Source organism: Mustela lutreola, chromosome 1, assembly GCF_030435805.1.
Source record: "Mustela lutreola isolate mMusLut2 chromosome 1, mMusLut2.pri, whole genome shotgun sequence".
Classification (NCBI taxonomy): domain Eukaryota; kingdom Metazoa; phylum Chordata; class Mammalia; order Carnivora; family Mustelidae; genus Mustela; species Mustela lutreola.
This window is the reverse complement of record NC_081290.1, coordinates 181261245-181285145: the sequence shown is the minus strand read 5'-3', so window position 1 is coordinate 181285145 and position 23901 is coordinate 181261245. Positions and strand designations below refer to the sequence as shown.

Here is a 23901-nt window from a genome sequence, read left to right as displayed (position 1 = left end):
ATGCATTTCAGACTAATCTGCAGTCTGTTCAGAGTGAAAGGTGCAGCCAAACTTAATATTCTTTTAGTGGCTTTCAGAGGGGTAAGATATTTTTGAAAATCAAATGTTAATAAAAGTTTATCAATGAAAATACAGAATAAATTGCAGCAAAAAGGAAAAACTCAGGCACCTCTGTAACAATTCGCACTTGACAGAAGACCTGCTGACATGTCTTATTCCAAATGAGATGTTTCTAAAGTTTAAACATCAGTATTTTCAGCTCTGAACATTAAACAATGGAAAATGCTTTCTCAATCCAGTTCCTTCCAAAGAGAAAGTGAGTGATGAAAACTATCACAGGCTGTGACAGAACATGATGGTAACTTTACACCCTGTCCTTGCTGGGTAAATGGCCTGGAATTTTACAACATAACCAAAAAACTATCTCGAAAAAGAATCAGAGTTCAGGATCCATCCATACGGCTTTCAACATAAAAGTAAATTCTTCAAGCAGTTCTTTGGGTTTTCCTTGAATTCTGCATCTGACACCTCCCTTCCACTCCATCACTATCATTCTCTCTTACCCAGACTTTTGAAAAGGCCAGTTGGCTAAGCTCTCCCGCCTACTCATTGATCTAGCTGTCAGAAAAAGTGATCTTAATTCCCAGCTGTGACTTTAAACTTGAGACAAGGCTTTACTTTTGTAAACCTCAGTTTCTTCATCTGCATGAAGGCAGTAAATACTTCATTTTCCCTCCCTCTGAAGGTTACTGTTGAGAACAAGTTAAATAAGGTACGTAAAAGTTAATCATGAATTATTACAGACCTTGTTAGGGAATTACCATCCTATTCAGGCACAAGGACATAATCATGTTATCACCCTGACACAAATTCTTCAAGTACTTTTTGTTGCCTGTTAGGTTAAGGCAAGTTCCTTGGCCGGGCACTTGAGAACACATGCCACAGAATCACTGTAAACATTCCTCTGGCTTTCCGCCTCATAAAATAACCCACTTCCAGGTCACAGGAGACCAGTGTTGATCAGAATGCACATCTCAGGGGCGCCTGGGTGGCTCAGTGGGTTAAATCTCTGCCTTCAGCTCAGGTCATGATCCCAGGGTCCTGGGATCAAGCCCCCGCATAGGGCTCTCTGCTCAGCGGGGAACCTGCTTCCCTTCCTCTCTCTCTGCCTGCCTCTCTGCCTACTTGTGATATCTGTCAAATAAATAAATAAAATCTTAAAAAAAAAAAAAAGAATCCACATCTCAACTCATGAGTGAGTCAGGAAGTCACTGGGTAGACAGTGACTATCATTTAAAAAAAAAAAAAATAGAATGAGTATATGACCCATGATAAGTTTAAGTATCTTTCTGTGAAATTTACCTTTCAATGTTGTGTGCACTTGTTACTGGGAAGAGATGTAAAATGAGTTTCTACTTGAGGGTGCCTGCAGGAAAGCAGGGAAAAGCCTGCCGTGACCCCCTCCCTCCTTGGCGGCACTTCATGGCCTTCCACCGGCGGGCCACACCCATCACACTCCCTGCGCCCTTCCGCTTCAACTTTCTGGGTCTCCTCTCCTTATCTGAAAAATGGAGGTAATGTCACAACGAGCCATCTCACAGTGCTCCTATGAATCACAGATCAAACTCCTGGGTACCACATGGGATGAGGCACCACAAGACTTTCTCTGCCTTTTCTTCCTTTCTGCCTGCAAGCCCATATGACAAAGTAAAGTAATATCAATAGACTTAAGCTGGAGGCAAAAGAAAAATGAACCCAGTGCATACCAAGCCATGATATCTATAAAGTTAGGAGTTTCCAATTGCCTTGTGTCCCAAGCTACTACTCATATGAAAGACGCCTTTACGTCAAACCACATACGGAGGCTGCCCGGAGAAGAAACGTAACTTCATATTTCCTTGATGTCTGAGGGCAAAAATCACAACCACCAGGACTGGAGCAGAACGGTGTCCTCTGGGTCTGCTGGGACTCCTGAGGGCTCTCCGTCCCCAAACCACGGTGTTTCTCAATCATGCCATCTGTTTGTTTTGCTATTATTGTTCCTTGCTGATAGGGATCTCATTTCACTGATTAAACAGGGGAGTGTCCTTTAACAAACTACCTGTTCTACTTTGCTATTTACCGTCTGTAGCTCCATAACCCACAAACCAGGTTCGTTAGAATGTGACTACAAGGCACATCAGTGTGGAAGGGGTGCAGGCCTTCCCTGCAGCCAGAATGCATGTGCTCAGTGCCCAGGTCCTGCAACTCCTACACAGGTGGGCCAGAAGCTTTTTGTTCACTCCTGGTTTTACTGGTTTTTTTACTATGGTGGTCAAATTTCAAAAAAGTGGGGTACTGTATCAGTGATGACATTAACTTTCAATTTTTAAAATTAATTATTTGTTTAAATGTATACTAAACCCTCCCAAAGTGAAGAATTAAATGAAGTTTTGGTTCATTCTTCAAAGTTCCAACTTTCCACTCCGACTATTCAATCTATACATATGCAAAAATGTCACAACCTGAGCGGCATTCATAAGCATGCTTATGTTCTCAATTCCTCAGGGCGTTCTGCCACGCACTAACAAAGTACATCCTATTTGCTATAACAGTCAAGGTCCTCTATTTCCAGCCTCAACCTGTACTCCTCCCCACTTTGACAATCTCTACCTTACCCCCAGAAAATTCTGTTGGTAATAACTTGTGATTTAAAGCTCCCGGCTTCTGTTTGATGCCAACTTAGTATATTCAAGCCCACTTACTGTCAATATAATATTTCTATGGTACATTACAAGTAATGGACATTCAAGAACACTTAACCTGATTTATTGCTGCATCTTACTGGGACGCTTTTTTGAATCCTGTTAAGTCAGAAACAACCTCTCCAACTTCTGAATTGTTTGCACCTTGTTCACCCATGAGTGGTTCTGCTACTATAATCATGTCCCGTATTTGATCTCTTTTACTAGATCTGCCTGTCTGAACAGAAGTTAAGTGCAAGATTTGAGACTCAGATAGTCACTTACTAAATGTCAGTCCTAGGGCAAATATATTTAATTTCTTTAAGCTGTAGGTCCCTCATCTGTCAAACTGTGTTGAGAATACCTACCTGTGAGTACTAAATAAAATGCCTTAGCACAGTTGTATGCTACACAGCTGTTTAATACTGGCTATTAAAAATGGCCCTCTGTTACCAATCTTTCCACTCCCTAATGCAGTCAGTGTGTGAGAGGTGCCAAGTTTAGGACACCTCAGGGCAATCTGACTTCTCTTTCCCAGTCCCCCCATCTGTCACCGATTTTTAACAGTTTATTCTTAAATCCCATGAACAAAACAATCTTTCCTCATTATTCTTACACTCATTGTGATACACACGCCATCATTTCTTAACATCTCAGCAACTAAAATGGTCTCCTGATTTCCCGAGCTGTCCAAGCCCTGAAATCCAACCACGCGAAGCAAATAAAACTAATCCTGATAAGAAAGATCATAATGATATTCTAATCATCAAGCCCTGTCTGTTTTCAGTTCTCCTCTTATTTCTTCTCTCTGTAGTATTTAAACACTCTTAACCAGGCCCTTCTTTAAATTCTCTCTTAATACTTCATAGACCAACATACCAATTTCCCTTCCTCTCCTCTAATCTGTCTACTACTATCTTTTCATTTGTCCTGAATGCTTTTTATCTGCCTACACTGCAGAGAATACTGTTCCCAAGGATTTGTCACCTGGCTCTCTCTCATCCACTCTCTGGATTCACACTACACTGGAATCCTCAATCACTACAGACAACAAAGTGTACAACCTTCCTATGCTGAAATTTCTTCATCTATTAAATGGGGATGACAATATTATCATCTATAACTTCAAAGGCTAAAGTTCATATACTAAAATACATTTTAAAAAATCCATGGAAAGCACGTGAAATGGTCTCTGACACATGGAAAGCACAATATAAATGCTTCATTTCTTCCCCTTTGGCTTCAAGCATTATACATGGACATACCTCACAAAACTTGTCCATAGCATTCATTATGCGGAACTACTTTAAAATGTTTTCCATTAGATTTGTAGTTCCTTAAGGGGAGGTTAATTCTATCTTGGAATTATGTTCAATCACACACAGTAGGCACTCAAGAAATATGTATGAATTAAATGAATGACTATTTCTAGGGTCATGCTACCACTGACACTGAACCTCTCCACAAAATCTTCACCACATCCCCACACTCTCCTGAGTCAACCCATATCTTTAACGAGGCCTTCAAGATCCTCTGTGATCTGCCAACTTTCTCCTTCCTAGCTCTTGCTATTCCGCTTTATGCCAGTAAAAACCTTCTCATATCATATGCTTGCGCAAACCCCAAGAGCGCCGGTCAAACCCCTTACCCTATAAAGGCTGCAATCTTGGTGTATTTCTTTTTTTTTTTTCCTTTAAAATTTATTTATTTGAGAGTGAGAGAGAGCAAGAACATGAATGGAAGGGGCAAAGGGAGAGGAAGAAAGAATCTCAAGCAGACTTCCCCCCCAAGCGGCCCAATGAGCGGCTCAATTACATGACCCTGAGATCACGACCTGAGCCTCACTGGTGAAGATACTACACAGAATAGACAATGCACCTGCCAGAATTATGTGGGAAGGTTAGAAAGGATCTAAAAATGATAGAGAATGATTGATCAGCTCCTGAATGAAAAAGGACATCAGAATTATAGAGGTGAAAGGCGCCAAGCAGAACTTCCAGCCCAAAACACTTCAAGCAAGTAGAGAAATGTACTCAAGGCCACAAAGTGATCTACTGGTGGCACAGAAATCAGGCTCCCAGCCCACTGGATCCTCTAGGTCCTCCAAACACCGATTCTACCTAACAAACCAGAGCCACTTCCTCCCAGTGTAGTCACTTCCAGGCCTCTCTCTCTCCTCCAATGAGCTGAACAAACCTAGAACTTCTGTGTATTTGGCACGGAGAAGCCAAATCCTCGTGGTCTCTATCTTTTACAACGTTGTGGACAACACAGCTCTCATAATCTCATTCCCATATACCCCAGCATCAGTTTAGAGGCTGTGCATGAGATTTCAGGGCAAGAACAAAGCAGATTTTTCTCTGATGCCAATCTACATGAAGTCAGACACACTGAGGGAGAACTAGAGCTGGTCATGCTGGGTTACAGACTGACTCAAGAGACTAAGCTTGCATTTATGCATGTGTTTCAAACAGACACTCTGCCACAGTGGCATAAGCCAAACCAAAAATAGAAAAGGCTTAGCAGCTCAGGACTGTATGCAAGTACAAAAGTGTGCATCTGGCTTTGGACGATGGCTCTTAAAGGACATACCTTAATTATACACACATATACTGCAGGAACACATGCCTATAAGCCCTCTGCCCCAGAGATTCCGAGGGAAGAGGCCGAGGAGGAGCTAAGTAGCTGCACTTTGAGACAACCTTCAGTGATGTGGATTTAACACACTCCAGGCTTGGCTGAGCTACTGGTTTAGATCTTGGCTAATTCCAGACAAGCCTGCTAAAAAGGCAACATATAATAACACTGATAATGACGGCTAACATTCTTTAGAGTGACTCATAGCTTACCAAGCCTTTATACAGTTATTGTCTGCACAAGACCTGGAAGACTGACAACACAGGCAACATCACTGCTGTTATTCTACAAAAGAAGAAAATGAGGCTCAGCAGAAAGATGGCGGCCCTGGAGTCTGGAGCTTACTGGAAAGAACGGACCCTGGGTCTTTCATTTCCAAATCTCATGCTCTTTGGGGGAAAGCTCTAACAACTTGGCAGTTAGTGCTAAAAGCTGACCTTAAGCCCCCAATCTCTGATCTAACATTACTGATGAACTCACAGTGTACACTGTACTATCATTCACTTTTAATTTTCTCTTTTACTTAGATAGGACTTAGTATTTTTTCTTTCTTTCACTTTCTGTTACCTTCAAAGGAACACCACAAAAATACCATGTGTCAGCTATACTAAGAAGGGCAAAAATCTCAGGCCTAGATGGATGCCAGGAAGCAGCAATCAATAGCAGTCATGTTTAGAATTTAGATAAGAATCATGTTAAAACCACTTTAATGAAGCTGATGCCCTATGACAATATACTTCCTCATTTCCAAAGAAAGCTGCACTAATATAAATAAATGGATAAGCTTGAGAGTGTATATCATTTCCAACTGAAGGAAATGAGAGGACTTTATGAAATAAAAATCCAATGTGTATGTAATAAGGAGGAAAACTGATGTATACAGCTGAAAATCAAGATGGGTAAAATAAAAAAATCAGTCTTAGTTCTAGCAGTGATTATAGTCCAAAGACAGACAAGCAATATGATTCTTGATAAAGGAACTTTTGGGTCATGAATACACTACTTCAGCAGCATTTTCAAAGCTTAACATTTGATCCAGAAGTAAGATAAAACAAAGCTACGGTAACAAAGCCTACTTCCTCCTTGAGCCTACTTATGGGAAAATAATAACTTCTTTGATTAAATAAGCCTTCAAGTTCTGAATATTTCTCAATTTCTGCGGACAGTTATGCACACATTCCAATTTATGAAGTTAAAACAGTAGAAGCAGGGACCATTTGTACCAATGTCCATTTCATCAACCCTTGTGTTCACTGTGTGAAAAAAAGTCCAATTTCAACAGCTCTCAGGGTTCTCTCAGCTGGCAGGAACAGTAGAGAACTAGACAACATTCTAAGGCCACTAAAACCCCAACAATTGGGGCACCTGGGTGGCTGCCTTCAGCTCAGGTCGTGGTCTCAGGGTCCTGGGATAGAGCCCCGCATCGGGCTCTCTGCTCAGAGGGGAGTCTGCTTCCCCCTCTCTCTGCCTACTTGTGATCTCTCTCTCTGTCAAATAAATAAATACAATCTTTAAAAACAAACCAACAAACACCCAACAATTTGATGTAGAAACTGGAAAATCCACTGGGGTGGTGAGGAGGTTAAAGGTGTCTGAAGGGCACAATGCACTATGCCCCTTTTAGAAAATATCCATTTTTCTTTCTAATTTGCATGGGAATCATAAGAATATTATTTTCTCATTTTGGAGAAATTGTTTTATGAGTTTTAGGAGGTAAAATATATCTTCTTGGAACAAGGAGATTTAAAAAGGAAATGTATTATTTGAAGGACATAAATTATTAATTTTCTTCCATAGCTTTCATAAAACATGGATGACTCGAGGGATAAAGGCTCCCAATAGTTCTGGGGTTATAAGTACTATTCAAATACCCTATATATTCCTAAATCTACAAATTAAAACATGTAGACTGAAAGCACATATAGAGATCTAGTATACCACGCCATTTTCCAAGATAACCTTTTTAAGTATGACCTACATTCAGGAAAGTACAACAAATTATAAGCATAAAGCTTGATGAAATTTCATAAAGAGAATACCCCTATATATCTACCACCCAAAATAAGAACTCAGAACATTCCCAAGTTCTCCAGCATTCCCCCTCAAATATTTTTCTCAGTAATAATTCCCTCTTTTCTCCAAAGGTAACCCCATTATCCTGTCTAATCCCGAATGTTGGTTTTACTTTAAAACAAACAAAAGAACTTTATATAAATGGGATACCATAGTATTTACTCTTTTGTGTCTGGCTTATTTTGCTCAATATTTGGAAAATTTGGGGCACCTGGGTGGCTCAGTCAGTTAAGTGTCTGCCTTCAGCTTAGGTCATGATCCCTGGGATACTGGGATGGAGTCCCACATTGGGCTCCCTGCTCAACGGGGAGTCTGCTTTTCCCTGTACCTGTGCCTGCTCCCTACTCATGCTCTCACCCTCTCTCTCTCTCAAATAAATAAATAAAAACTTAAAAAAAAATTACTTGTAAAACTTGTCCTTGTTACTGCATGTAGTAATAATTCATAACTGTATATAATATTCCATTGTATCCGTACGCAGAATTTATCTACTCTTCAATGTGGGTTAGTTCCAAAACCTGAGGATTATAAATAAGCTGCTCTAGAAGCATCTTTTTAGGCAACATCTCTGCATTCCTCTTGGGTTTATACCTAAGAGGGCAAGTGTGGAGCCCTAGGTAGCATAAGTCCAGCTTTGCAGACACTGCTAAACATCTCTCCCAAGGAGTTGTGCTATTCATCAGGAAAAGTAAAGCTTAGAGGAATGCTGTGATTTTGCAGCTAAATATGTAGTGATTTAGGACAAGAAGCAGAGATAAGTTCCAGACCTCATAATTTAATACCACTTTCTCCTGAACACTGTAGATAATGCTCAAGGCAATCAGGCTGAGATTTATTAATGTACAATCTGAAGGACAGGAAACAGATAAACCCTTCAACATTACCAGAAGACCTCTTCTGCCTTTCAGATCCTGAAACAGAAACCAGAGGGTTTTTTTTAACCTTCTAAATTAGGTGTATGACCTTAACCAAGTCACTTATTTATCTAGCTTCTCTGTAGTAAAGCTTTTGCAACTGTCAGATGACTGTAATGCTTCCACTTATTACATAAATCGATAAACCTTGACAGAAGCATTTTGAAAAGGATAAAACACTGTAGTGCTGTCAACAATCTACAACAACATAGTCTATAAACAGGAAATGCTATAGTTCTCTTCAAGTCAAGAAACCTTTGGATCCTGTAATATATAGCAATAATAAAGATCTACTAAGCAAAGGGAAAGATATTCCAGTACAAAACACTGCAGACACTTGGCTACAACTTTACCCAAAAAAAGAACACGTGGGAAATAGGAAATTAGTTAATGTTGCTGGTAACAATAACTATAAGAATAACAACAGTAAGATTACCTAATTAGAGCTTTATGGTCACAAAGCATTTCATATAAAATTCATTAGAGGATTGGGGGGGAAAAAAAGGTGTCCATAAGAAAAACAAGTCCTCTGGGGCGCCTGGGTGGCTCAGTGGGTTGAGCCTCTGCCTTCGGCTCAGGTCATGATCCCAGGGGCCTGGGATCGAGTCCCGCATTGGGCTCTCTGCTCAGCAGGGAGCCTGCTTCTCCTCATCTCTCTGTCTGTCTGTCTCTCTGCCTATTTGTGATCTCTCTCTCTGTCAAATAAATAAATAAAATCTTTTAAAAAAAAAAAGAAAAGAAAAGAAAAACAAGTCCTCAATGCTATTTTCAGTATATTTGATTATCTCCAGGAACAAAATTCTTCTAGCCACTTTTCTCTTTCGAACACTGGCTTACAGTTCTCTCCAACACAAGTCTTTACGGCTTCGAAAAGGGACAGGAAAACATGGCCACTCTACAGCTCACTCCCAACACCAAGGCGAGTTAAAGTTCATCCCCCAAAAGAGCTTTCCTTATTCACAAAAAAAGTATTTCACACTGCACTAGTGGATACGAGAAATACTTGAAAACTGGGAATCAGCTTCATTCTCTTACCCATCTCCAAAATCTTTAGGACTGAGCATAAAACATATCCCCATTTTCTTTTTCCTGTATTCCATTTCTTTTTTGTTTTTATTATTCCCTTTACCCAACTTCCTCATTTAAGAGACTGAGGACAGCCTTCTTAAGAAATACCGGCATCCTCTTCCTCTCTGTTCTCCCTGCCACAGATGGTCTTAAATTCTAAGTGTTACAAGTATGGCTGGAGCTGTTTACACACCATTCTGATTTCTACCTCTTCTGATAAAAGATGACATTGAACACTAAACCGTGTACAAGGTGACAACTCTACATTTGGTGTGTCATTTAAGAAAAGACAAAAAGGTACTATGAATTTAGTAATACAAATTCATATTTTGATCATCTTAACAGCCATTATATATTTTTAAGTAATTATACATATATATGTGTGTGTGTATATATTTATAATACATATGAGATATATGTGATATATATGTTATAGATAATTCATTTGGGGATATTTATGAGAATTTGAAAAAATCTCTAGCAATAACATGGAGAACCCACACAGATTCTTGTACCACACTCTGAGAATCATTAAAATCAAGATATATGGTAATTCTCTATTTCCCAGTATAAATGAAAGGATTTGGTGTTGTGAAGCATAATATTAACAAGAAAGGAGAAAAGAACCCACGTGCACATTTTCCACGCCAGTAATTTGTGATTTTTGTAAACTGTAAGAAATTATGACAGTATAATCTCCCAAAAGACACTAAAAGCTTTATAGCCAACGTTTTCATGCACATTATTAGTGAATGGTAATACATATAAAAATATGGATCAATGATTCTAAGCATCAGCCTCCATAATCAAGATGGCCACACACCTGTACACATGCTCACAACAGCTTCTACAAAGGAGGGTATGTGTTAATGACCACATAATTACCAACTGACCACAATAATTCAGACAGTTAATTTGTTCTGTCAGAGATGTTTCTACAACCCACCAACTCAAGCATATAAATGTCAAATTATCTCTAACTTGGTATTAAGCATAATAAAGCACAACTGAGTTAAAATGCACCAGAGAGATTGACTTATTCTGTTTTGGTCCAATCTGAACTCAGAATCCTAATGTATTGTAATGGACCTAAATGACCAACCAAATGACTAGAGTCCATTAGACATTTAACAATACAATTACCATTAATACCTAGAAAGGGATAATATATACATATATAAGTATGTACCGATACACACACACATACACACACACACACGAGAGAGAGAGAGAGAGAGAGAGGGAGAGCAAGCACATAAGCACACAAGTGCTTTTTTAGGCATCTCATATTCAAATGTGTTTTGAGACTATTTTTCCTAAACTGTTAACTGGTTATAACATTTTATTTTGCATGCTCTACAAAAGAAACAACATTCCTTAAGAAGTATTAGAAGAAACGCCTGAATTAGTCATTAAAATGCTCTCTCAAAAATTGTCTCAAATTAACCAGGAATTGCATTGCAAGTTTAAAAGCAACAACCCTGACTTGTTTTCTGAAAAATTCCTTCTTTTTCTTGGGGCTCACAGCTGGCAAAGTACAGGTCTATAATCACCCTTAATCTTAAAACCCACTGCTCTCAATGGTTATAAATTAGGAGGTAGACACAGACCTGGATCTGAGTCTTAGCTTTCTCACGGTCTAACCACATGTGAATTAGGTTCTAATTATTTAGGCAAACCATGTTCAAGACCACCAAATACAATATTCACCACAATGCTGCCAACAGAGAAGTTTTAACAGAATCCCTGTTTTGGTCGATCAACAAATATTTATGAGCAAGGTACTAGATATATATCTAGTATATATAGATATATATCTATATATCACTAATACGGTGATATATAGAAACTGATATATAGAAACTACTCTCTAACAGCCAAAGGCTGTTTCTTAGTACCTACTGTAAGATGGAACTAAATGCAGATAAAAAGGGCGCCTTCAGGAGAAAAAAAATCTGTTTATTTCCAATGTCTGCTTTAGCTTTTAAGATTCTCATATTCTTTATGCTCTTTACTCCCTTGGAAATGAGGTAACAGCATGGCCCAATGCTTGCTTGTCCAGGCTGAGTCCTGTACAGCAGACTGAGTTTAGACTCTGCTATAGCCCAGTTCTGTGATCTTCGGAAAGCTGCATAAACTTCCTAAGCCTCAACTTCCTCATTAACAAAATGAAGATAATAACTACCACTTAACTCATGGTGCTATTTGTGAGGTTTAAAACAATAATGCACATAGAGCCTTTCTTTAATTGCAGTATTTGTAAACAGCATACAATCAACGTATGACAGCAGCTGCTAATTACTGTTATATTTTACAGCGTCCATATAAATTGTATCCCAAATTCAAGCTCCTATTACAATTCCTATGTATTCTACAGAAAAAAAGGGAGATAGATATTCTTTACCAAAATCTTTTTGATAAACAACATTGATGTTACTGAAACTTTCAGTATTACTTGAGTTATAGTCTCTGTGTGACTGAGAATATGATATTAATAACTTGCTTTTCTTTTATTTTTATACATGACACCTTAAATCTAATAATATTTTAAATTACAGTGCTCTTTGGTATTTCCTGTATTGTTATACTAGGGGGAAGGGAGTTTAAGGTAGAATGAAAAACACACACATAAGCATCCAGAGGTCTGGAGTTTACTGTAGCCAGTTATTTAACTGTAAGATCTTGGAAGAAGCACCTACTCATAAAAACCCTTCACTTTCTCATTTAAAAAATAATGATATGCGGGACGCCTGGGTGGCTCAGTTGGTTAAGCAGCTGCCTTCGGCTTAGGTCATGATCCCAGCGTCCTGGGGTCGAGTCCCACGTCAGGCTCCTTGCTCGGCAGGGAGCCTGCTTCTCCCTCTGCCTCTGCCTGCCATTTTGTCTGCCTGTGCTCGCTCTCTCTCCCTCTCTCTCTCTGACAAATAAATTAAAAAAAAAAAATCTTTAAAAAAAAAATAATGATATGGAATATAAGAGTCTTCTCTTTAAAGGTTTGTATTCTGGGGTGGGAGTGGGGAGGTGGGAATGGAGAGTTACTATTTCACAGGCACAGATCTTCGTCCAGGATGAGGTTCTGGAAATGGGGAGTGGTGGTGGATGTACAGCAATGTGAATGGAATTAACGCCAAACAGTGCACTTAGAGACGGCTAAAACAGTGAAACTTATGTGTCTTACGGCAATAAACAATACTTTAAAAGAACGTTTAAGTCTGTGCCCTGTATCCCATTAAGCCATTCCTTCACCCACTCAGTCGTTCATTCAAACATTTATCAAGTGCTTATCATGAAACACCCCGAGAGGAAAACACCAAGAACAGTACTTAGAACTGAGCAGGAAAGACAGACACGTATCCAACTAAGTGCCATAAACCATCAGAAGCTGCATACAGGAGACTGAAGTGGGAGTTTTAAAAACGAAGGTCCATTTTATCTAAGGTGGTCAGAAAAGTGTTCATAAAAGGGAGGACCTAAAGGTGAGTCTTAGAAGAAAAGCATGTATTCACCATATGGAAGTATTATAACCAGCAATGTTCTTTGTCCCACAGTTAACTTTAAATCTTCATGACTAGAGGACAATTCTCTGACAATGGGAGACTGAAAACATCTCTTAAGTGATGTACATAGTTAAAAGTTCCATTTTAGTAATCTCCTTCTTCATTATCAAGAAACAAAGAGAAAGGGAAGGGAAGGGCAAGGAGGGGAAGAGTGGGAAGGAAAAGAAAAGAAAAGGAAAGGAAGGGAAAGGAAAGGAAAAGAAAAGAGAAAAAGGAAGAAAAAAGGAAATGAAAGGAAAGAAAAGAAATAAAAAGAGAAGAGGGGGAAAAAAAGAAAGGAAAAGAAAAGGGTCATTACACTAATTTCGATGCAAAACCAAATCAATACTAGAATCATAATAAAAGTAAAGCTATTTGGCTTTCATTGCTCACTTAGGTTGATATTAAAGGGAAAAAGCATGTCATCTAAAAGACTCTGTTATTTATTTAAAAAGTAGAAGGACAGCATAATGGGTCTTATTATAGCACTAAAACAAGGTATTATTTGAGCAGTTTGCTTAGAGAAAGAGAATGACTCATTTAGGGCACCATTAAGTAAGTGATTGTATCAGGGCAGCAAAGGGCAGCCTAGAAGGGTTCAGTCCCTTCAAATGTGAGAGCAATTTACTTTAAGGGAGGACCTTTGCTTTCTCTGGAAACTGGGACTATAAACAAACTTATGTTTCCATTATCTTGCTTTTAGTTTTATCAAAAGTTGCTTGGTTCAAAATAAACTGACCCTCTAGAGCCCTTGAAATCCTAACCGAATTAGAAAACAAAGAAAAAGACCAGTAAATTCTCAAAAATATGAAATGTCAGAAAAAAAAGAGGAAAATGGGAGGGGGTGCAAGGGTTATATAAAATAGATGGAACAAGGAGAAATTTCCCCCCAAAGTGAAAAATTTTAACTTGGTGTCAGTCAATAAGATACTGCCAAAAAGGAATAAATGCAGAGGCTTAAGACCTAGGAATGACCATTACCATCATTAATTAATGTCTATTTGTAGTTCTGTAAGGAAAGATAATCCTTCAGCTGGTAAGACTGCAGTAAGATGTGAAAGAAAACAAAGGAGTTCTCCCATGAATGTTGAGAAAGGCTGAGGTCCCATATTAGGAACTGCACTGAGTACAATACAGACATTTTTGTTACGTATCTCACCTAAGATACGTATGGGAGCACAAAAATGTAAATATGATTACAAGTGACTATGTCATCTACTCCCTTCATCTGACACATGGTAAGAAGAAGCCAGAAGGGGAAACAACATGTCAGGGGTCACCTAGCAACATGGAGACAGCCCACTTCCTAGTGCCAGCTGAGTTCTCGTTTCATAGATTGCTACTAGTCATTTTCTATAAGCCGCTGCTAGCTCACGTACCTAAGCCAGGTTTTAAAGAAAAATGATATAAAACAAAAGGGGTAAAAATTATCGTATCAAGGACCATGGAGCAGTAACAGTAACAGGGAATGAGGATGCAGAGAGCCAAGCACACCATCATTTCTGCCACCAAGGAAGTCAGTGACGGGGGTAAGTCATTTACTTGCTTTTAGACTTAATTTATTTAATATTAAGTATGTATGTACTTAAGTAGAGCCACTGTTTCAAACAAAAGCTCCCTGGGAAGCTTAGTATACATGAAGGAAAAGATGGAGCTGCTCTGAATGAAGGCAGAGTGGAAGCTCAGGGTCCTGTCCCAAACACCTCCATAGAACACCTAGGCACTCAGTGTACTGTTCACAACCCAAACTATTGGAGGAGCTCAGTGGAGGCCACATTCATCAATGTCATGGACCAGGAAAAGTTCAAATAAGATTTCAAAGGACTGACAGAGGATTTTCACTCTGTCGAGTAATGATGACTTCTTAAAATCATCATTATTTCATAAGTAAAAGGATATTCCAAAGTCAATAAATAAATAAATAAATAAATGGTCCTCTCAGAATGAATATATACAACTTATCTGTGTAAAACTATTAGTGGCCAGAAAAAAAGATATGATAGACTAGTAGACGAGGAAACCACTCCAGACCATCTTAGGTCTACTCACGTTCTAAAGTTACACAACTCCTACTTTTTTGGATCCTATATCTTCAAAGAACTAATTGATACCACCTCAATTATCCAAAAAACTGTTTCCTATGTCCACTATTTGTTAACCAAATATATAAAGTGTCCCAGGGTCACTTTATTGCCTTATTAAGTAAGGCAATAAAAACTAGAGAAAATTCAGCTGAAGTTTACGACTGTAAAACTTCAACCTCAAAACAAAGGACATAATTAGTTATTTTGATAAAATTTTCCCCACGCGGGGCGCCTGGGTGGCTCTGTGGGTTAGAGCCTCTGCCTTCAGCTCAGGTCATGATCCCAGGGTCCTGGGATCGAGCCCCACATGGGGCTCTCTGCTCAGCGGGGAGCCTGCTTCCCCTCTCTCTATCTGCCTGACTACTTGTGATCTGTCTGTCAAATTAATTAATTAATTAATTAATTAAAATCTTTTATAAAAAAAATTTTTCCCCACACTTAACAAATGACTATAAGCATCTGTAATATGTTCAGACCACGTGTAATTTCCTGGTGATTAAGTGCCTCTGAGCTGCTTCCTACTCTTTATTCCTCCACACTCAGTGTTCACTTTTACCAACATCATGCTTCTGTTTAATAAATTCTACTTTCTGAGGTATTTCTGGGGATCTATTTCCTCAAGTTTCAGCACTGTTTTTCCCTTCTTTACATTTTGGCAAAACCATTCCAGACATTTCGTGAGGAAATCACACTGAAGGGTGAAGTGAAGCTGTATTTCCAGGATTATGTCACTTCCCTGAGCCTAAGGAGCCATGGGATCTATTGCTCATGGCTACAACTGTTTTTTCCACATCTCAGTTTAAAATTTCTAAGTTGTAAGAACACACATCATTCTGGTAAAGTAAAAAGTCCATTTTGCAGTTCAAATATTTCTCTGCTAAACCAAGTTTTGATACTTTAAAGACCTCTATCTTCCATATCACTAAGCCCTGGGCACCCAGAAAACCTTGGGGGTTCCAACTTTATGTTTCCCTCCCCCTCTTGCCCTACATGTCACATTTTCCATGCGAATCTCAGACCTATCTTTTAACAAAGAGTAGCAGCAGATTGCTGAAAGGTCCATTCCAACTTTGTTTCACTGTACTCCCATCTTCAAAGCAATGTTTCTTAGGAATACTATGTTGGAAGAGATAACCACCAATCATCATTTATAAAACTGAAACCTCACATTATTCATTAAGCCTTCACATTTGGGGGGAAATAAAGACAGATCCATTAACTTTCATTCGAACACTATTTTTTCGAATTAAAAACAATATTCTGTGTCTTCTACATTCCTCCTCCTGTAACATGAGGCCGAATGAAGCATAAAACAAGGTCAAAAGAGCCACAGGAGTCTCCCTTTCTCGTACTGTCAGCTGCTGTGCACTGATTCTCTAAATGGGTACAACTAAGAGTCCAGGTACAGCAGGTCTGCAAAGACCATTTCCTTTCAGCACTAAGGGATCTTGTGGCTATCTTGTAGGTTCAGCAACTGAAAGATGCTCTGGCCTGAAGCTGACCAAAGGGCATCAGAAGGCACAGCCACAAGTCACAGAATGATTATGGGCAAATATAGTAAAGAGAGGATAAAGTTTACTTTAAAACTTAATTATCCATCATTTAAAGCACAAGCACAAAGACAATAAGGACACCTGATAATTCACACCACGCATTTCTTCTTAGACATCACAAAACACAGGCCCATCACTTCTTTTTATAGAGTCATTCGCAATAACATCTTCTGGGTCTGATTCCACAGGGGCACCTGGAAAGCCATGGGAGCCTTCATCCCAACACTTCCATTTGAAAAGAAGTGAGCCGCAAAAAGGTAGATCCAAACTAATTGCTCAGGGCTCCAACAGTCAGCCTGAATCTGTCACTGCTGCCAGTCCTTGGTGCCTCGTGGAATGTCTGAGTCCTGGCTACAGTCCGGCCCCTCATCCCTCTGAAATCACTCTTAAGAGGGCTGCCACCCGTGAGCCATCAGTTGAGGCTGTGAGCATGACCAAAGCACAGCCTCTGTTTACTGAGGGCTCCTGGCCTTGCAGCGAAGTCATGGCAGCTGCAGCACCTCTTCCATTTATTTCCAGTCCAAGCATTAGTGGTTGGACAGAAATGAGGCGTCCTCATTCCCAGAGGTCAGGAACAAATAGAGGACAAACATTTAAAGGGTTAAGAAGTAGGAGGGTGGGCTGGGCTTGAGGAGTTCCCTTCAGAGATCTGCCCAGTGGAAAAACCCAACTGACAGATCTTGCCAGCTTTTTTGTTTATGTCCCAGCTGACAGAGCATCAAACCAAATCCGTCTGTGCACCAATTTACAGAAAGATGAAGGAAGAGGCTCAAGAGGCAGCCCCATAGGTGAGAACAATTCATGACTCCAACCACCACACAGGTGAAGGCCATAGTGCCAACAAGAGTAAAACACACCATTTTAGTAATACACACAAATATGCGTGAATACGCACAAAGGGAATACAGTAAGCAGGTCTTCTTCTGGCTGCAGACTACAGCTGTCATCTTATAATTTTATGTGCAGGAGTAAAAGAGCATCTTAGTGAAATAAGTTTAGTTTTATGCTGAGCATGCAATATTCATAAATATCAAATGCTTTCGCTAGATTTAAAGTTTTCTTCTTACATTTAAATTTTTCCCACTATAGCCCCTAAGATGTAATTTCTATGCTGTGACAGTGCACGCCTGCATTTTAAAAGCACATGCAAAATCCGCCACCTGATTTCACAGTCAGGCCGCACACACTACAGCTCTCGTTTTCGGGCACCTCTGAAGAAGGAGTGATATTTAATACTGAATATAAGCAGTCTTTTCATCTTACACTGCAGAGTAATTGCTTCCCACTTCAGAACTATAAAATGAGTTATCATCTCTGACTTGCTCTCTAAGTGCTATGGCCAGCATGGAAAAAATGACAAAGAATATTAAGGGCTTACTCAAGGGAGTCGGATCTTTGCTAACTGCCAAGAAGAAATCATGGCTAGTCAGGCATAGCACAATGAGACATGGCGTGAAAAATGACATACGTTACTGGGTCTTGGTTCTAGGAAATCATTTGTACTTAATGCCCTCAGAATGCAGAAGCCCAGCCCTTCTCAGTGTCGAACACACCAGAGAAAAATTATAGCTGCACAGAGATGGTGTTCACAACGGGAAATATATGAGTGATACTGTGCATATCTATTTGCTGAACATTTTTGTCTACAGAAAATAGTGAAGGCACATGCTCCCAGGAACTGAAGCAACAGTGCTTTCAGAGTTCTCTGTTACTGAGTTGGGTCCACATAGCTGTCTGCCTAGTCGAAGGATGGCAGGGTTTAAAATCCTGTCGAGCATGGCCCCCAAAGCCAACAGTCTTCCATATTTAATAGGCACAAAATAGAATGGAAAAAGATGGTGGGAGTAGTAGGACAGTGGCCAATACACAAATTATCTTATGTACCTTTCCTCCTGCATTACAGAAGAAAGAAAGGAACAGGAGAAAGTAAAGGACAGGCACACATAGAAGTATATCCAATTTGAATGACAAGATGTATAAATAAATATAAAATGCATCGAGAAAAGCAGAGTTTTTAAATCCCACTCAATGCTACCAACATTTTTTTCATAAAAAGTATCAATCCTTACTTACCTTTGCTTGTCTCTTACTGGCTTCTCTTCTGGCTTCCCTTTCCTTCAGCCTTTTCTCCTATAAAAAAGGGGGGAAATTAGCAGCATATGTACTTCTATTTATTACACATAAATCAGACTACACATTCTTGGCATTTATTTTAAAGCCAACTAATACCTGACATTCATTTTTAATAAATATTTACTGAGTGCCCGTGATGGGCTTGGCATAAGTAATCATAATTGTTAAGTATGTGTCAAACAGATCTGGAATTGGATCACAGTTCTACCACTTAATAGCTTTGCAATTTGGGGCAACTTATTTAGATTTTGTAATTCACTTTCTCACTGAAACATGAAGATAACAGGAACACACAGTTCATAAAATTGGCATAAGAATTATATAAAATACTATGCATAAGTGCTTGGCATGATGTCTGACATATGACAGATATATAATCAATGTCAGTTATTAGGATAAATAGGGAAAAATGCATTAGTGACTACTTCCCTTTTTCTCTAAAAGGAAAATTTATAAAGGATATGAAATCCATTCTTAGAAAAGGAACATTTTCTGAAACAAAGAACAATGGAAGATCATTCTTACAAAGCATGTTATTTTATTAAATTGTTTCATAATTGCCCCATTAGTTTTTCAATGATCATAAAATAGGCAAAAAATGCAACACTAACATTTTTAAAAATAAGAAAAAATTAGGGTGTACAATATTAAAATTTAAAACAAAATAACCGAGCTAAAGTTGAAAAGAATTTTGTGGGTTTTAAGATTTTATTTGAGAGAGAGAAAGAGAGAGAGACTACATGCATAAGCAGGAGGGAGGGGCAGAGAGAGGGAGAAGCAGACTCCCTGCTGAGCAGGGAGTCCAATGTGGGACTCCACCCCAGGCCCCTGAGATCATGACCTAAGCCAAAGACAAATGCTTAACCATCTGAGCCACCCAGGCACCCCAAGAAGAATTTTGTTTTACATAAAAAACCTCTCTTTCTCTTCAAAAACAAAGTGTTGAAATAATAAAAACACTAGGCTCAATCCAAAGTTTTATATTTGTAAAAAATTTTAATGAACTGCTAGGTCAACGTGAAAGCTGAGTAAACAACAAGTAATTTCCTTTCAAGACCATGACTCGCTATTACAGCATTTACTAATGTGAGAATTAACAAGTTTTATAAACCCAGGCACTCTGCCTTTACCAGGACATTGTACATATACACGACATTCTCCAGATTCAAATCTAATCCTAACACATCCTCTGCAGACCTGAGGCTGCTCTGTTGCTTCCAGCATTGAGAAAGACAGCCAATTCCTACCATCCCCCTTACCTAGGTTTATAGACTCCTTTAAAAAAAAAAAAAAAAAAAAAAAGACAAAGTGTGAACATAAATGTTGGAAGTCTCAAAAAGGACTAAATAATAATTAGTGCGAAGAGATGGGGGTCCACAGAGCTTACAGATTCAGTTCCTAGAGCTCCGGACTTCACAGTAGGAAAGCTAAATTCTAAGAGAAACTCACAAAAATTCACATTCACAAAGCATCTCTGAATGTGTCACACCCCTAAATAATTCATAATGTTAAATTATTCCTTTCTGTTATTCTTTCTCTAATCCAGTTTCAGAGAAAATGGGTATTTCTTTGACTTCCAAATAAAACATAGAATTAAAAGGGCAGGTAAAACTTAAAACAATGAGCAATTATACAGAGGAACATTTTAAAGATTGGAAGTCCCAGGACCAAGGTCAGACAAAAAGGAAAGCTAAACAAGAACTGTGACTATGACTTCCTCTTTGTGAAAAGCTGACCAGATGACAGGAGAGTCCTTTAACCTGGGTCTTTGAGGCCAAGTCTAGCACTTTGTTCCAACACAATCTCATAAAAATTAACATGTCAGAGTTTGGAGACTTTAACAGATAACACTTTGATAACAGAAGAAAATAATAACCTGGCATCATATAAACAAGAGGCCAATTAACACGCAGCTGCTATTACGTGCCAGTCCCAAACCGGCTCTTGTAGGGCCCCCGAGAGTTGCTCAGCCGCTAAAACAGAACACGCTCTGCACTTCCCTGGGGTCGGGGGACAGAGCACATGGATGCCAAGTTCCCAACATCTGCACCCCAAGTTGTCATAAAAGTTGCCATCGTTTACTGTTTTTCTAAGAGCATTAGCAGACTACAGAAGAGATAAGAATTAACAACAACTGATGGTGGATCCTCTCAGTTTGAGAGCTGGCTTTAGTTTGTGGATGCACATATTTGTAATAACATTACATATTTGTACTTCTAGTATTTGTAATCTCTCTTCTGTCTTACCACACACTTCGGTTCTATTTTCTACAAAAGGAAGTTTTCCTGTTTTGGAAGGTAAAATTAAGCAGAGCAGTATTTTATGTTATTCTAAAAGGTCACAGTGACTTTCAAGCATCGAGCTGCTTGAAGTAATTTTAAAACTATACCTACATGAGATACAGCTGATAAAACATCAAATACCTAGAGAGTAATATAACTGAACTTCTGCTAAAAAAAAAAACAACCCTTAGTATCCATTAACAATTATTATAATTGTTATTTTCCTACTAACACTAAAAGCTCTAAATTAAAGAGCATGCTAGGTATTTTACATGTCTTCTTAAAACCATTTAACAAAACATGAGAAGGATTATTTTTCCCATTTTAGAGATGGGGAAAAAAAAAACTGAGCCAAAGGGATTAAGTAATCCTGTGTGGTTTGAAACCACACAGCCACTCAGTGATGAACCTGAGACTAAAATTAGTCTTAGAGCCAACATCCTCCCTGTCAACTCCAGCACACTTCTCTCCTCCCTTAAGTCCAACACATCTCTCCCCTCCCTCAACTCCACCACACCTCCCACCCACCTCTCCCCATCTCCTCCCTAAACTCCAGCAGGCTTCTCTTCCCTCTCAAGTTCAAATCACCACTTAGCCTACCTCTCCCCGCCACCTTCAACTCTAGCACACCTCTCCACCTCTCCTCCCCCTCAACTCCAACACACCTCTGCCCTCCCTCAACTCTAGGACACCTCACCCCCCTCCCCTCAAGTTCAAAACACCTCCAAGCCCACTTCTCCCCACTCCCCTTTCTCAACTCTAACATACCTCTCCTTCCCCCTCAACCCCAGCACACCTCATCCCCACTCTCCAGTCCATTAAAAAGTGTACTTATCTTGTGAATGCATACAATGTTTTTATCTTATCAATATGTTTAAGACAAATGTTCCATTTCCTTTTATTATTAATAATGGTCTGCTACCGTATGGGTCTTTCATCCTGATAGCATATTTCTTTTTCCTGATAGCATTTTGTGGACATTATCTAATTAGTTTTTGCCAGTCTTCTGCACAGGGGTAAAAAAAGATAATTAACCACATTTAACAGTCACAAAAATTTTTGTTGTAATTATTCAGTAACTGGCCTTCTCCCAACACATTAGATGATCTGAAAATGGCACTTCAAAGTTCCAAAGAATAACCTCAATATGTTCAAATCAGAAAAATCCTGTCTATACAAGTAAACATAATCTCTACTCTGGGCCTTTTCATCTAGCCATTTTAATTTTAGCAGAAAAAATATATTGACAATTTTCCATTGCTACCAAATTCCAGTATTAGCTTATTATAGATAATGAGGGACATTACAAATTTCAAATTTTAACTGGCTTTCAGAATTCACATGTGCATGCAAATGAGCTAATTCTTCCTTCTAAGATTTCTCACAAGTCCTAGATGGATGAAGGATATCTAAAACCTTGAAAATAGGAAGTAAACATGACACAGAGCTTCACTGCAAATAAAAAGAACTTTCAATACTGAGTGAAACACAAGGTAAATGAGAAAACTTTTCTTTCCTATCTTAAAAAGCTATGTTAGTTCGCATTCTATCTGAAAAGAGGAATGGGTAAACATCAGTCTTCAAATAGAGGAGAAAAGTAGGAAGTAGAATTTATGGTAACCCCAAATTTGGGAACAGATATAGGAAGAAAGAATGTGTTTTTTTTTTCCTTTGCTAAGGCAGGGAAAACTAACTTTAAAAAAAAAAAAATTCATGCCATAAATGATAAGACATAAAGACAAAGAGTTGGCATACAAGGACTTGAGGGGGCAAATATAATTGAATTTTATTAGATTCAATAACTGAGACTCTCCTTCCCTCTTAATTTTATGTGGTTCAAATGCTTTAAATCCTTTATTTTCCTATTTCATTTTTGAGGACAGAGTGGTACTTAAAGCTATTTTATGCCACACAAAAAGAAGGCAAAATTTTATCTTTAGTCCTACCATGCTACACATGATTAAGTGTAAGAAGAGCATAAAATTCAATAATAGAAACCAAATTCACGAGGGATAGGAAAACAGAAAAATCACATTTCAAGGTACAAAATACTCCCTTTACAGATGTTATTGTACTTCTGGCTTCTCACAAACTATAGGTCCTGAGCTTCAAGAAAAGAAAATCCCATGAAGTATGAATTTTATCAGCAGTCAGGACTATGTATTTAAATCATTTTCATTCTATGGCAATCTTGGAAATTTGTGGATTTGAAAACACAACTCAGGAAGTGATGGCAACATGAGCTGTTTGAATGACTGAGGCAAGTGAGTCACTCCAGGTAAGGAACTGATTTCCCAGCTGTGAAAGAAAGTACAAGAGGACATTTACCCTTATTTCAGTAGTACAGGAACCTCTTTTTCAAGGGAGAAAAGTGGGTCAACAGAAGTAGTAAAAGAATGACTACAAGGATTTCTGGCCCTGAAGACACCCCCTGCCTTCCAAAAACAAAACCCCCATTAACCTAAATCCTTCCTGGGGACTCAGAACAAAGCGAGGTTCTCTGATCTGTTCCCTATTCTACCATTCAATGATAATGACATAAAAAAAAATTGATTTTCAATATATAAATCTGCAACAACTCCCAACAAGGATATGAAGACAGGGAGAAAAATATGTGTGGAAACACTAATTTATTAATTAATTCTTTCAAACACTTGCTGAGCTACTACGTGCCAGGCCCAATGGTGGGCTCCAGGGATTGAGAAAACACGGTCTAGCTCTCCCTGGTCTTTGTAGTCTATGACCTAGCCTTGTCAGACCCTTTCCTTACATTAGCACCAAACTCTGCCCCATTGCTCAACCCCAGTCTCTACTGACCATCAATCTAACAACCACCCCCAACCTCTCAAACATAATTTAGTGTTTCAAGAAAATCCCATAGTCCCATTTTATTTTAAC

General features: G+C 38.8%; 1 protein-coding gene across 1 annotated transcript in view; it reads right to left on the bottom strand.

Annotated features, from left to right (window-relative positions):
- DDX10 (DEAD-box helicase 10) overlaps positions 1 to 23901 on the bottom strand; it is a 277722-nt gene that overhangs the window by 86485 nt on the left and 167336 nt on the right. The window contains exon 16 of the mRNA XM_059179811.1: positions 18662 to 18718. Coding sequence (XP_059035794.1) covers positions 18662 to 18718 — 57 coding nt within the window. The remainder of the gene's footprint in view (positions 1 to 18661; positions 18719 to 23901) is intronic.